Source organism: Rhinoraja longicauda, chromosome 2 (assembly GCF_053455715.1).
Source record: "Rhinoraja longicauda isolate Sanriku21f chromosome 2, sRhiLon1.1, whole genome shotgun sequence".
In the NCBI taxonomy this organism is placed as follows: Eukaryota; Metazoa; Chordata; class Chondrichthyes; order Rajiformes; family Arhynchobatidae; genus Rhinoraja; species Rhinoraja longicauda.
The window spans coordinates 32,210,620-32,222,856 of NC_135954.1; the positions used below are offsets into that span (position 1 = coordinate 32,210,620).

Below are 12,237 nucleotides of genomic sequence, written 5' to 3' on the forward strand. Positions count from 1 at the left end.
CTCTTGGGGTCCAAGTCCATAACTTCCTGAAAGTGGCATACAATTAGACAAAGGAGGCTTAAGGTATGCTTGGTCGGGTCATTGAGTATAAGAGTCAGAAAGTCATGATGTATCTTTATAGGACTTTGAACTTATGATCAGAACCTGAAGAAACCTGATTGCCATGTGATTATTATTGGTGTAAAGCCAGTTAAAGAGCTTTCTCTGGCAGTTAGATCACGGTGTAAATACCCCATTAGAAACTATGCTGTTCCATAATACTAAAAGCGATGTGGCATGGAAACAGGGCCTTCGGCCCTCTCTGTCCATGCTACTTCAATGTCTTTTAAGTAGAACTGTGGTGTATGGAAATCATAATGTGAATAGGTAAGTAAAATTCAAAATTCTCCAAATCATCTTTATTAATGAACTTTTTTAAAGCCTTAAATTTCTGAAACTGATAAATGCGACCTAAGATATACAGAAAATATCGCCTAAATACAATGACATAATGTAGTGCAGTCCAAGGCATAATGATCATAAGATGGCACGGTGACATAGCTGTAGAGCTACTGCCTTACAGCGCCAGAGACCTGGGTTTGATCCTGACTATGGGTGCTTATCTGTACGGAGTTTGTACGTTCTCCCCGTTACCTGCGTATGTTTTCTCCGAGATCTTTGGTTTCCTCCCACACTCCAATGACGTACAGGCTTGTAGGTTAATTGGCTTAGTGTAAATGCAAAATTTTCCCTAGTGTGTGTAGGGTGGTGTTAATGTGCGGGGATCGCTGGTCAGTGTGGACTCGGTGGGCCGAAGGGCTTGTTTCTACACTGTATCTCTAAACCTGCTGCCTCACAGTGCTGGAGACCCAGGTTCAATCCTGAACTCAGCAGCTGACTGCGTGGTATGTGCATGTTCTCCGCGTAATGCAAGAGTTTCCATAGGTGCTCGGATTTCCACCCATATCAGAAAGACATGTGGCTTCATAGGTTATTTGACTGCTGCACACTGCACCCCAGTGTGTGGGTGAGGGGTGGAAGGGATCAAGTCAAGTCAAGTCAAGTCAAGTCAATTTTATTTGTATAGCACATTTAAAAACAACCCACGTTGACCAAAGTGCTGTACATTAGTCCAGGTACTAAGAACGAACAAACAATGGCACACAAACATAACAGCACATAAACAGTTCACAGCGCCCCCTCAGAGGGCCTCAAACGCGAGGGAGTAGAAATAGGTTTTGAGCCTGGACTTAAAGGAGTCGATGGAGGGGGCAGTTCTGATGGGGAGAGGGATGCTGTTCCACAGTCTAGGAGCTGCAACCGCAAAAGCGCGGTCACCCCTGAGCTTAAGCCTAGACCGCGGGATATTGAGGAGCCCCAAGTTGGCTGACCTGAGGGTCCTGGAGATAGAGTGGTGGGTTAGAAGATTTTTTATAAAGGGGGGGCAAGCCAGTTTACGGCTTTGTATGTGAATAGGAGGAGCTTGAAGTTGATTCTGTACTGGGAGCCAGTGGAGAGAAGCCAGAATCGGGGCGATGTGGTCCCTTTTACGGGTACCCATCAGGAGTCTCGCTGCGGCATTTTGGACCAATTGCAGGCGGGACAGGGATGATTGGCTGATCCCAGTGTATAGGGAGTTGCAGTAGTCTAGGCGGGAGGAAATGAATGCGTGGATGATTTTTTCAATGTCGTCAAATTGGAGAAATGGTTTGATTTTAGGTATGGTACGAAGCTGGAAGAAACTGGCTTTTACCACAGCGTTGACTTGCTTGTCAAACTTTAATGCAGAGTCAAATATCACGCCAAGGTTTTTGATATGCGGTTTGACTAGGGAGGATAGGCTTCCAAGGCTGCCTGTTATCGTTTTGATGGAGTCAGGGGGGGGGGGGGGGGGGGGGGGGGGTGAATAGGATGACCTCAGACTTGCTCTCGTTTAGTTGAAGGAAGTTCTGTGCCATCCAACATTTTATGTCCTCAAGGCAGTGCATGAGGCTGATTAAATTTGACCGGTTGTTGGGTTTCAGGGGCAGATAAAGCTGTGTGTCATCCGCATAGCAGTGGAAAGAAATGCCGTGCCTTTGAATGATTTGGCCGAGGGGGAGCATGTACAGAGAGAAGAGAATGGGGCCGAGGATGGAGCCTTGTGGAACCCCGCAGGAGAGGCTAGCTGGAGCAGAGGAATAATTGCCTATGTTGATGGAGAAACTCCTATTAGCGGGGTAGTGGGGTTATGGGGAGAAGGCAGGAGAATGGGATTAGTAAGGAGAGATAAATCAACCATGATTGAACAGCGGAATAGGCTTGATGAGCCGAATGGCCAAATTCTACTCCAAATACTTATGAACTTATGAATCTGAGGGGAGATGATGAGAATGTAGAAAACATAAAATGTAGGATTGGTGTAGGTGGGTGCTTGATGGTCAGCACAGACTCAGTGGGGGCGGATGGCTTGTTTCTGTGCTACCACTAACTTCAGGTGGCTTGTTTCTGTGCTACCACTAACCCCTTTGCCAGCTGTAATGTGAATAGTTAACTGTTTTAGAATTCTGAGATAGAAAATAACTTCAAATCATACACATTTATTCACATGAGAACAAAACTCTTACTGGACTGCCATCACTCCAAATAAATCCAGAAGTTGGGCCAGGCTTACTTAGTCCGATCCACAAAGGGAAAGAAGCGAAAATTGACCTGCGTGTATTAAAAAGAGCAGTTCAATAATATTATGCAATCAATTTGAATTTGATTAATTTACTTGGCTTAGACTAGAGGCTTTTGGATAGGCACATGGTTTTGTAGGGAATGGAGGGAATATGGATCACATGCAGGCAGAGGAGATTAGTTTAACTTAGCATCATGTTCGGCACAGACATTGTGGGCCAAAGGGCCTGTTCCTGTTCAATGTGCTGTGTTTTGATTGGATAGAAACTCAGAACCATTTGTCCACAAAAAATTGTGAAGCTACCCATGAGTTTGCATGCAAAGGGTTCAGAGGGATGATGAAGCTACCTTTGGGGCCCTGTCCAGAAAAAACGCTTTTATAAGCTTTTTGACTTTTTTTAATCTATTAACATCACCACCTAGTTGTTAAGCGAGTTCCATGAGGGAGATATGACCCTGGATGTGATGGGGAGCACTAGGCTATTCCACTCAAGATATTTTTGAAGAAGTGAATAATTCTATCTCATTCTTCCCCTCCCCTAACCCAACTCCCAAGCACAGTGTTCTCCGTTGGATCAAATATTTACCCCTGAAAGATGCTCAGGCATTCGAGACTCTAACAATCTCCATGTGAATAAAAAGTTTAGTTTGGAGATAAAGCATGGAAACAGGCCCTCCGGCCTACCGAGTCCATACCGACCATCGATCACCTATTCACAATAGTTCTATGTTATCCCACTTTTGCATATACTCCCTGCATACTGGTGGCAATTTACTGAGCCAAATTAACCTAGAAACACACACGTCTTTCGGAAGTGGGTGGAAAATGGTGGACCTGGAGGAAACCAACACAGTCATATATATATACAGCCGGAAACAGGCCTTTTCGGCCCTCCAAGTCCGTGCCGCCCAGTGATCCCCGCACATTAACACTATCCTACACCCACTAGGGACAATTTTTTTTAACCTTTATCCAGCCAATTAACCTACATACCTGTACGTCTTTGGAGTGTGGGAGGAAACCGAAGATCTCGGAGAAAACCCAAGCAGGTCACGGGGAGAACGTACAAACTCCTTACAGTGCAGCACCCGTAGTCAGGATCGAACCTGAGTCTCCGGCGCTGCATTCGCTGTAAAGCAGCAACCTGCACACCACACACAAACAGTACCCGAAGTCTGGATCGAACCCAGATCTTTGGCACTGTGAGGCAGCAGTTGTAACACTGTGCTGCCTTTCTCTGAACCTTAATCTTTATTTTTTAAATTGCAACAATAAATCCATGCCTCTCACTGCAGGTTCCCCAATCATTATAAGGTCATAAGGAATAGGAGCAGAATTGGGCCATTCGGCCCATTAAGTCTACTCCGCCCTTCAATCATGGCTGATCTATCTCTCCTTCCGAACCCCATTATTCTTGATTAGTTACATCAGCAAAACTAATAGTAGTTTTAATTTTATTTGCTATTAAATCTCTACTTCACCTTCTTTGCCATAGTTGAGTACATTTGAAAGTTATGTTTAAAGTAAAATGTTGAATTCCAACACAATCAAATAACTTTGGAACACTTAATAAGTTACTGGTAAAACATTTGGGAGGTGTGGTAAATACGTACACAAGTTGATTCCAAATGAAATCAGTTTCAACGCGATCCTGGATGCTAATTAGATCTGCTCCTCTGCTTTGACAGTAATCACGTGCTTCAAACCATGATTTCCTGAATTGTGGTGCTTTTATGAAAATCTGAATAGGAAAAGGTGCATCATATTATTTGTCAGATACCAGGCAGTTAAAGGCTAACAATAAAACTCAGCAAAAGGTTCAAAGTTGAAAAGTGGTTTAAATGAATCCTGCAGATAGGCTGAAGCAAGTTAAAGCAAGCCTGAAGATGGGTCCTGACCCAAAACATCGCTTATCCATGTTCTCCAGAGATACTGCATGGCCTGGTGAATTAGCAAAACCAAATCTTTTTGCTCAAGATTCCAGCTTTCTGCAGTTCCTTGTGCCTAAGTTAAACGACTTTTGGTTGGATGTTTCACATGCCCAATTATTATGGTGCTTTTGCTTTCTCCAACTGTCTTACAGAACCTGTAGTGTGCTGGCTGTGGCAAATCACCACCCCACTGTAGGCATTGCACACCTTGCAATGTATCCCTTATCATTATACCCAGTAAATGGCTCGATTGTAATCATGTATTGTCTTTCCGCTGACTGGTTAGCACGCAACAAAAGCTTTTCACTGTACCTCGGTACAGATGACACTAAACTAAACTGAACTAAACTGAGAATGAGCAGTTTCCCCATCACCATCCTGTGGTGGATGTAGCTTGCTGGAGCATGACTCCTCTTGTATACATCATTAGTTAAAGAAACATTTCAGCAAAAAAAGCGGTGGGTTAATTAGAGTCAAATAAAGAACAGCAAGAGAAATAATAGATTTAATAGAGAAAAAAAGAAAGGGAGATTAACATAAAATAAACTAACATTTCTGGAATAATTTGCTGTCTGCAGGAAAGAGACAGAGCATTTTGAACTTTTTCTTTTCTGAGTTAGTGGTTAATTGATAATGCATTACCAATTTTTGTTAAAATTATACCAAAACTCTTCACTATCTCATGTTACCTGCGCGGCAAGTTTAAGTGGGCAATTAATGTGCAAATTCTGGGGATTTAAAAAATAACAGTAAACTAATGGTGAGATTTGTGTGAACCAAGATTTGGAGTGAAGTAAATCCAGTGTGAAGCAGATCATACAGCTAGAGCCATACAGTAAGGAAAAAGGCCCCACAGCCCAACTCATCCATGCCGACCAATATGCCCCATCTAAGCTAGTCCCATTTTCCCGCATTTAGCCCATAACCCTCTGAACCTTTCTTATCCATGAACCTGTCCAAATGTCTTTTAAGTGCTGTTTTAGGACCTGCCTCAACTACCTCCTCTGCCAGGTCGTTGCATGTAACCACCATCTGAGTGAAAACGTGATGGAGTGGCGGTAAGTTAACCAGCTCTCAGCATATTTTTCAGGCCTCTTAATCTACTGTCTGATATAGACATGATTAATGGAGGAAATATAGATAAAAATGACGTTGTCACAAGACAGATACTAAACAGATAGCTGCAAAGTGGCATCAAGATGCGGACAGTCAGCTGTCACATTGTAAAATCCTTCCCCGAGATGCAGAGAGCATCCATTGGGACTATTTCAAAGGGATGAATGAAAGCCCTTATCCTAATTCTGACATAAACATTACTGTGGGATTCAGACACTGAGATGAATGCTGGAAGATCAGGCAAATACCTGATACAGATTTCAGAAAGAGATTAGGCTGTCTGAAAGGCGGGAGGAGGAGAAACAAGGATGAGATGGTAGAGAAGAGGTTATAAATTTGGTCAAAAGGAGAAAGGAATCACACGTAAAGCTTAGGAAGGTGAAATAGACAGGGACTTGGATGAATGCCTTGGCCCTTCGGCCCACACTGTTTGTGCTGAACATGATGCCACATTAAACTGATCTAATCTGTCTGTACATGTTCCATATCCCAGTAATTCTTGCACTTCCATGTGCCTATCTAACTGCCTCTTAAAGGCCGCTATTGCATCTGCCTCTACTATCACCACTGGCACTGCGTTCCAAATCCATAACTCCCTGGAAGTAGCAATACAAGATGACAGAATGGTAAAGAAAGTGCATGGTAAGCTTGCCTTTATTGGTCGGGCTATGAGTATAAGAGTCAGGAAGTCATGATGCAGCTTCATAAAATGTTAGCTGGACCGCATTTGGAATATTGAGTGCATAATTGGTCACCCAATTATAGGAAGGATGTGGAGACTTTGGAGAGGAATCAGAAGAGGTTTAGCAGAATGCTGCCTGGATTAGAGGGTAGTAGTTAAAAGGAGGGGTTGAACAATCTTGCATTATTTTCTCTGGAGCGTCAGAGACTGAGGGTTGATCTGAAAGAAGCTTATAAAGTTGTGGAAACCATAGACAGGGTAGACAGTTGGAATCTTTCTTGCGGGTGAAAAGCCAAATAGCGGGCAAAAGTTCAAATGAGATGTGTAAGGCAGGTATATGCTGCCAGAGGAGGTGGTGGAAGCAGGTAAGATAGTATAACATTGAAGAGGTTTTTAGATAGGCACATTAATATGCAGGAAATTGAAGGATATGCATCACATGCATGCAAAAACATTTGATTTTGTTGACATCTTCGTAAAGGCAAAAACCCAAAGAGGAGTGGAAATAAAGCTTGACATCTCTCAAGGAGGTTCTCAGCTGCTGGTTTACATTTTAAATGTAGTCACTTTTATTTTGTAGGATGTCAAGGCCACAAAGCTTCAATTAAGTCATGAATGCAAAATCTTAACCCAGTGCAAAGAATTTAACAGGGTGGCACAGTGCACATCAGTAGAGTTGCTGCCTTACAGCATCAGGGAGCCGGTTTCGATCCTGACTACGGGTGCTGTCTGTATGAAGTTTGTACATTTTCCCCGTGACCACACGGGTGCTCCCATAGGTTCCCATAGCAACCAGGTGCTCCGGTTTCCTCGCATCCTTCAAAAACGTACAGGTTTGTAGGTTAATTGGCTTCAATAAAATGTGTAAATTGTCCCTAGTGTGTAGGATTGTGCTAGTGTACAGGTGATCACTGGTTGGCGTGGACTCCGTGGGCTGAAGGACCTGTTCCTGCACTGTATACCGAAACTAAACTGAACTAAACTAAACTAAACTAAACTCAACAATTCCTCTTGACTCAAGTAGGGCCATCACCCGAAAACTCAGCAAATTCAAATGCATCAAAGTGAGGGAAAGGTCTCCATTTGAATTGCAGCCTACTTTTCCAATAGCAGCACAGACAAGCAGGACTGTACCAAGCTGAGTTTAACAAGACGGCACACAGATCTCCATTCATTAGATAAAAAAATCCATTAAAGGGCAAGATTTAAACCGTGTCTGACTCACTTGGTAGCAGTATTTGGAGTTTTTATACGTTTTCCACCCGGACGAACAAGTTGCTGGAACAGTTGTTGGAATGACTGGAGGAGATGTGGCCCCAGCTGCCCAGGACCTGCAGATATATTTGGCTTTGCTATTACAATCATGAACATCCCATAACCCAGCAGCACGTCCAGTTACCATGCCAACACATCCAACGGCTCTCCCTGCAAATGATAGATCGTATTTCATATTTGCAAGAAAATAACTGTTCCAATATGTAAAAAAAGATACTCTCCAAACAAATTATACCAATGGATTACGCTGAAAATAATTGATAATTTAGTGAAGGCCATTATATCTAAATGGTCCAATTTTAATCCATGTAGATGTGTCCGCCTGGAGATATGATCATTCACACCAGATCTGGAATACTTTATGTTTACGTTAAAAAATTATCCTACTGGTACCAGTCAGAGCACTGGAAGAAGTCAGTGGGTCAATTTGCATCAATGGAGGATAAATCAATGGAGGGTAAATCAATGTTTCGTGTCAAGACCCTGCATTAGGACTAAACCCTCATTGAGTTCTTCCGGCAATCTGTTTATGTTTGAGAATGAAAGAACAAGTTATCTAAAATAGGTGAATTTGCTATTGACACCAGAATGCTGCAACATGTCCAAATGAAAGTTTGTGTTGTTTATTGAGGTTGTATCGAGCCTCGTGGTAAAACTGCAAGAGGCCACAAAAAGAGAGATCTGAGTGGTAGTGGGATAAAGAATTATAGGCAACCGAAGCTCATGGTCATTACTGCTCCACTAAGTGATCAACCAATCTGTGTTTGGTTTCTTTGGTGCAGAGGAGTCCAATCCTTGTAAACACTTGGACTTCCTCCAGATACTCAAATTTGGCTTGGCAGGTCAATTGGCTTCTTGTGTTGGTAAGTGGTGGCATTGGTAGGAAAATGGGAAAAATAAGCTACAGGGAAACGACGTGGGGAGTTGGCAATAATCTGTGAGTGAGCATGAAGCAAATGGGCTGAATGGCCTCATTCTATTCTGCAACTTGGGTCTTCATAGGGAGTCAGTTGTGTGCATTGTCTGCCACTTTTTGTACTTTACAATCGTAACCATAACTCAAAAACATACCATGGCTTGCATTATTATTTCCTGCCTTATAATGGTAATACATAAATTGTCCAACAGGATGCCATTGGTTCTTATTGCCCACCTGGCAAGTTAATGTTCCAGTGCGTAAATGATAGTGGCTTCATGTTCACTGATGTGAAGGTCCCTTTATTATTTGTATCTGATTTTATTCCAATCCAAAAATATGCTTCAGGACGCAGACCAATTAAGCTAGTCAGGAAAGCTTGCTCAAATCTGGAAAGGAGAAAGATTATTAAACAATAAAGAATATAGTTGCCATGCAATAAGCAAGAAAGGGTTTTCCAAAAGCAGGAATGCCACGTCAAATCTTAAGACTTCATGGAATTAAACATCACGGAATAATTAGTATTGGTATATTATTGCCACTCATATCATATCATATCATATCATATATATACAGCCGGAAACAGGCCTTTTCGGCCCACCAAGTCCGTGCCGCCCAGTGATCCCCGTACATTAACACTATCCTACACCCACTAGGGACAATTTTTTACATTTACCCAGCCAATTAACCTACATACCTGTACCATACGTACAGGTATGTAGGTTAATTGGCTGGGTAAATGTAAAAATTGTCCCTAGTGGGTGTAGGATAGTGTTAATGTACGGGGATCGCTGGGCGGCACGGACTTGGTGGGCCGAAAAGGCCTGTTTCCGGCTGTATATATATGATATGATGATACCAAGATACAGTGAAAAGCTTTTGCTTGTGTGCGAAACAATTAAATCAGATAATGGTATACATGAACACAATCAAGTCACACACAAATAGATAAAGATAAATATAACAGATCGATCAAAGAGAAAAATACCAGGGTGCAGAATATAGTTCTCAACATTACAACGCCACAGTTCCAAAGAGAAAGTCCAACCAATGCAATGAAGTAGGTTAGAAGAATGGCAATACAATAGGCAATAGACAATAGACAATAAGTGCAGGAGTAGGTCATTCGGCCCTTCGAGCCAGCACCACCATTCAATGTGATCATGGCTGATCATTCTCAATCAGTACCTCGTTCCTGCCTTCTCCCCATACCCCCTGATTCCGCTATCCTTAAGAGCACTATCTAGCTCTCTCCTGAATGCATTCAGAGAATTGGTCTCCACTGCCTTCTGAGGCAGAGAATTCCACAGATTTACAACTCTCTGAGTGAAAAAGTTTTTCTTCATCTCCATTCTAAATGGCCTACCCCTTATTCGTAAACTGTGGCCCCTGGTTCTGGACTCCCCCAACATTGGGAACATGTTTCCTGCCTCTAATGTGTCCAACCCCTTAATAATCTTATATGTTTCGATAAGATCCCCTCTCATCCTTCTAAATTCCAGTGTATACAAGCCTAGTCGCTCCAGTCTTTCAACCTACGACAGTCCCGCCATTCCGGGAATAGTCCCTAAGTTATGGGAGAACCGGTCAGAAGTTTGATAACAGATGGGGAGAAGGTGTTCCTGAATCTGGCGGTACATGCTCTCATAGAAACATAGAAACATAGAAAATAGGTGCAGGAGTAGGCCATTCGGCCCTTCGAGCCTGCATCGCCATTCAATATGATCATGGCTGATCATCCAGCTCAGTAACCTGTACCTGCCTTCTCTCCATAACCCCTGATCCCTTTAGCCACAAGGGCCACAGCTAACTCCCTCTTAAATATAGCCAATGAACTGGCCTCAACTACCTTCTGTGGCAGAGAATTCCACAGACTCAACACTCTCTGTGTGAAGAAATGTTTTCTCATCTCGGTCCTAAAAGACTTCCCCCTTATCCTTAAGCTGTGACCCCTGGTTCTGGACTTCCCCAACATCGGGAACAATCTTCCCGCATCTAGCCTCTCCAACCCCTTAAGAATTTTATATGTTTCTATAAGATCCCCCCTCAGTCTTCTAAATTCCAGCGAGTACAAGCCTAGTCTATCCAGTCTTTCTTCATATGAAAGTCCTGCCATTCCAGGGATCAATCTGGTGAACCTTCTCTGTACTCCCTCTAAGGCTAGAATGTCTTTCCTCAGATTAGGGGACCAAAACTGTACACAATACTCCAGATGCGGTCTCACCAAGGCCCTGTACAACTGCAGCAGAACCTCCCTGCTCCTATACTCAAATCCTCTTGCTATGAATGCTAACATACCATTCACTTTCTTCACTGCCTGCTGGACCTGCACGCTTGCTTTCAATGACTGGTGCACCATGACACCCAGGTCATGTTGCATCTCCCCTTTTCCTAATTGGCCACCATTCAGGTAATACTCTGCTTTCCTGTTCTTGCCACCAAAGTGGATAACCTCACATTTATCCACATTATATTGCATCTGCCATGCATTTGCCCACTCTCCTAATCTATCCAAGAAGTCACTCTGCAGCCTCCTAGCATCCTCCTCGCAGCTAACACTGCCACCCAGCTTCGTGTCATCCGCAAACTTAGAGATATTGCATTCAATTCCCTCGTCCAAATCATTAATATATATTGTAAATAACTGGGGTCCCAGCACTGAGCCTTGCGGTACCCCACTAGTCACTGCCTGCCATTCCGAAAAGGACCCGTTTATTCCTACTCTTTGCTTCCTGTCCGCCAACCAATTCTCTATCCACCTCAACACTGAACCCCCAATACCGTGTGCTTTAAGTTTGTACCCCAATCTCCTATGTGGGACCTTGTCGAAGGCCTTCTGAAAGTCCAGATATAACACATCGACTGGTTCTCCCTTATCCACTCTACTAGTTACATCCTCGAAAAATTCTATAAGATTCGTCAGGCATGATTTGCCTTTCATAAATCCATGCTGACTTTGTCCGATGATTTCACCACTTTCCAAATGTGATGCTATCACATCTTTAATAACTGACTCTAGCATTTTCCCCACTACCGATGTTAGGCAAACTGGTCTATAATTCCCCGTTTTCTCTCTCCCTCCCTTTTTAAAAAGTGGGGTTACATTAGCTACCCTCCAATCCTCAGGAACTACTCCAGAATCTAAAGAGTTTTGAAAAATTATCACTAATGCATCCACTATTTCTGAGGCTACTTCCTTAAGCACTCTGGAATGCAGCCCTATCTGGCCCTGGGGATTTATCGGCCTTTAATCCATTTAATTTACCTAACACCATTTCCCGACTAACCTGGATTACCCTCAGTTCCTCCATCTCGTTAGACCCCCGGTCCCCTGCTATTTCCAGCAGATTGTTTATGTCTTCCCTAGTGAAGACAGAACCAAAGTAGTTGTTCAATTGGTCTGCCATCTCCTTGTTTCTAATGATCAATTCACCTGTTTCCGACTGCAAGGGACCTACATTTGTCTTAACTAGTCTTTTTCTCTTCACATATCTATAAAAGCTTTTGCAGTCAGTTTTTATGTTCCCTGCCAGTTTTCTCTCATAATCTATTTTCCCTTTCCTAATTAAGCCCTTTGTCCTCCTCTGCTGGACTCTGAATTTCTCCCAGTCCTCTGGTATGATCCTTTTTCTGGCTAATTTATATGCTTCATCTTTTGTTTTAATACTATCCTTGA

The 12,237-nt window shown here is 43.0% G+C and overlaps 1 protein-coding gene across 1 annotated transcript in view; it reads right to left on the bottom strand.

Annotated features, from left to right (window-relative positions):
* mrc1a (mannose receptor, C type 1a) overlaps window positions 1-12,237 on the bottom strand; it is a 122,120-nt gene that overhangs the window by 46,539 nt on the left and 63,344 nt on the right. The window contains exons 11-14 of the mRNA XM_078427731.1: window positions 8,799-8,950; window positions 7,596-7,795; window positions 4,255-4,382; window positions 2,586-2,670 (exon numbers count right to left, since the gene is read on the bottom strand). Coding sequence (XP_078283857.1) covers window positions 2,586-2,670; window positions 4,255-4,382; window positions 7,596-7,795; window positions 8,799-8,950 — 565 coding nt within the window. The remainder of the gene's footprint in view (window positions 1-2,585; window positions 2,671-4,254; window positions 4,383-7,595; window positions 7,796-8,798; window positions 8,951-12,237) is intronic.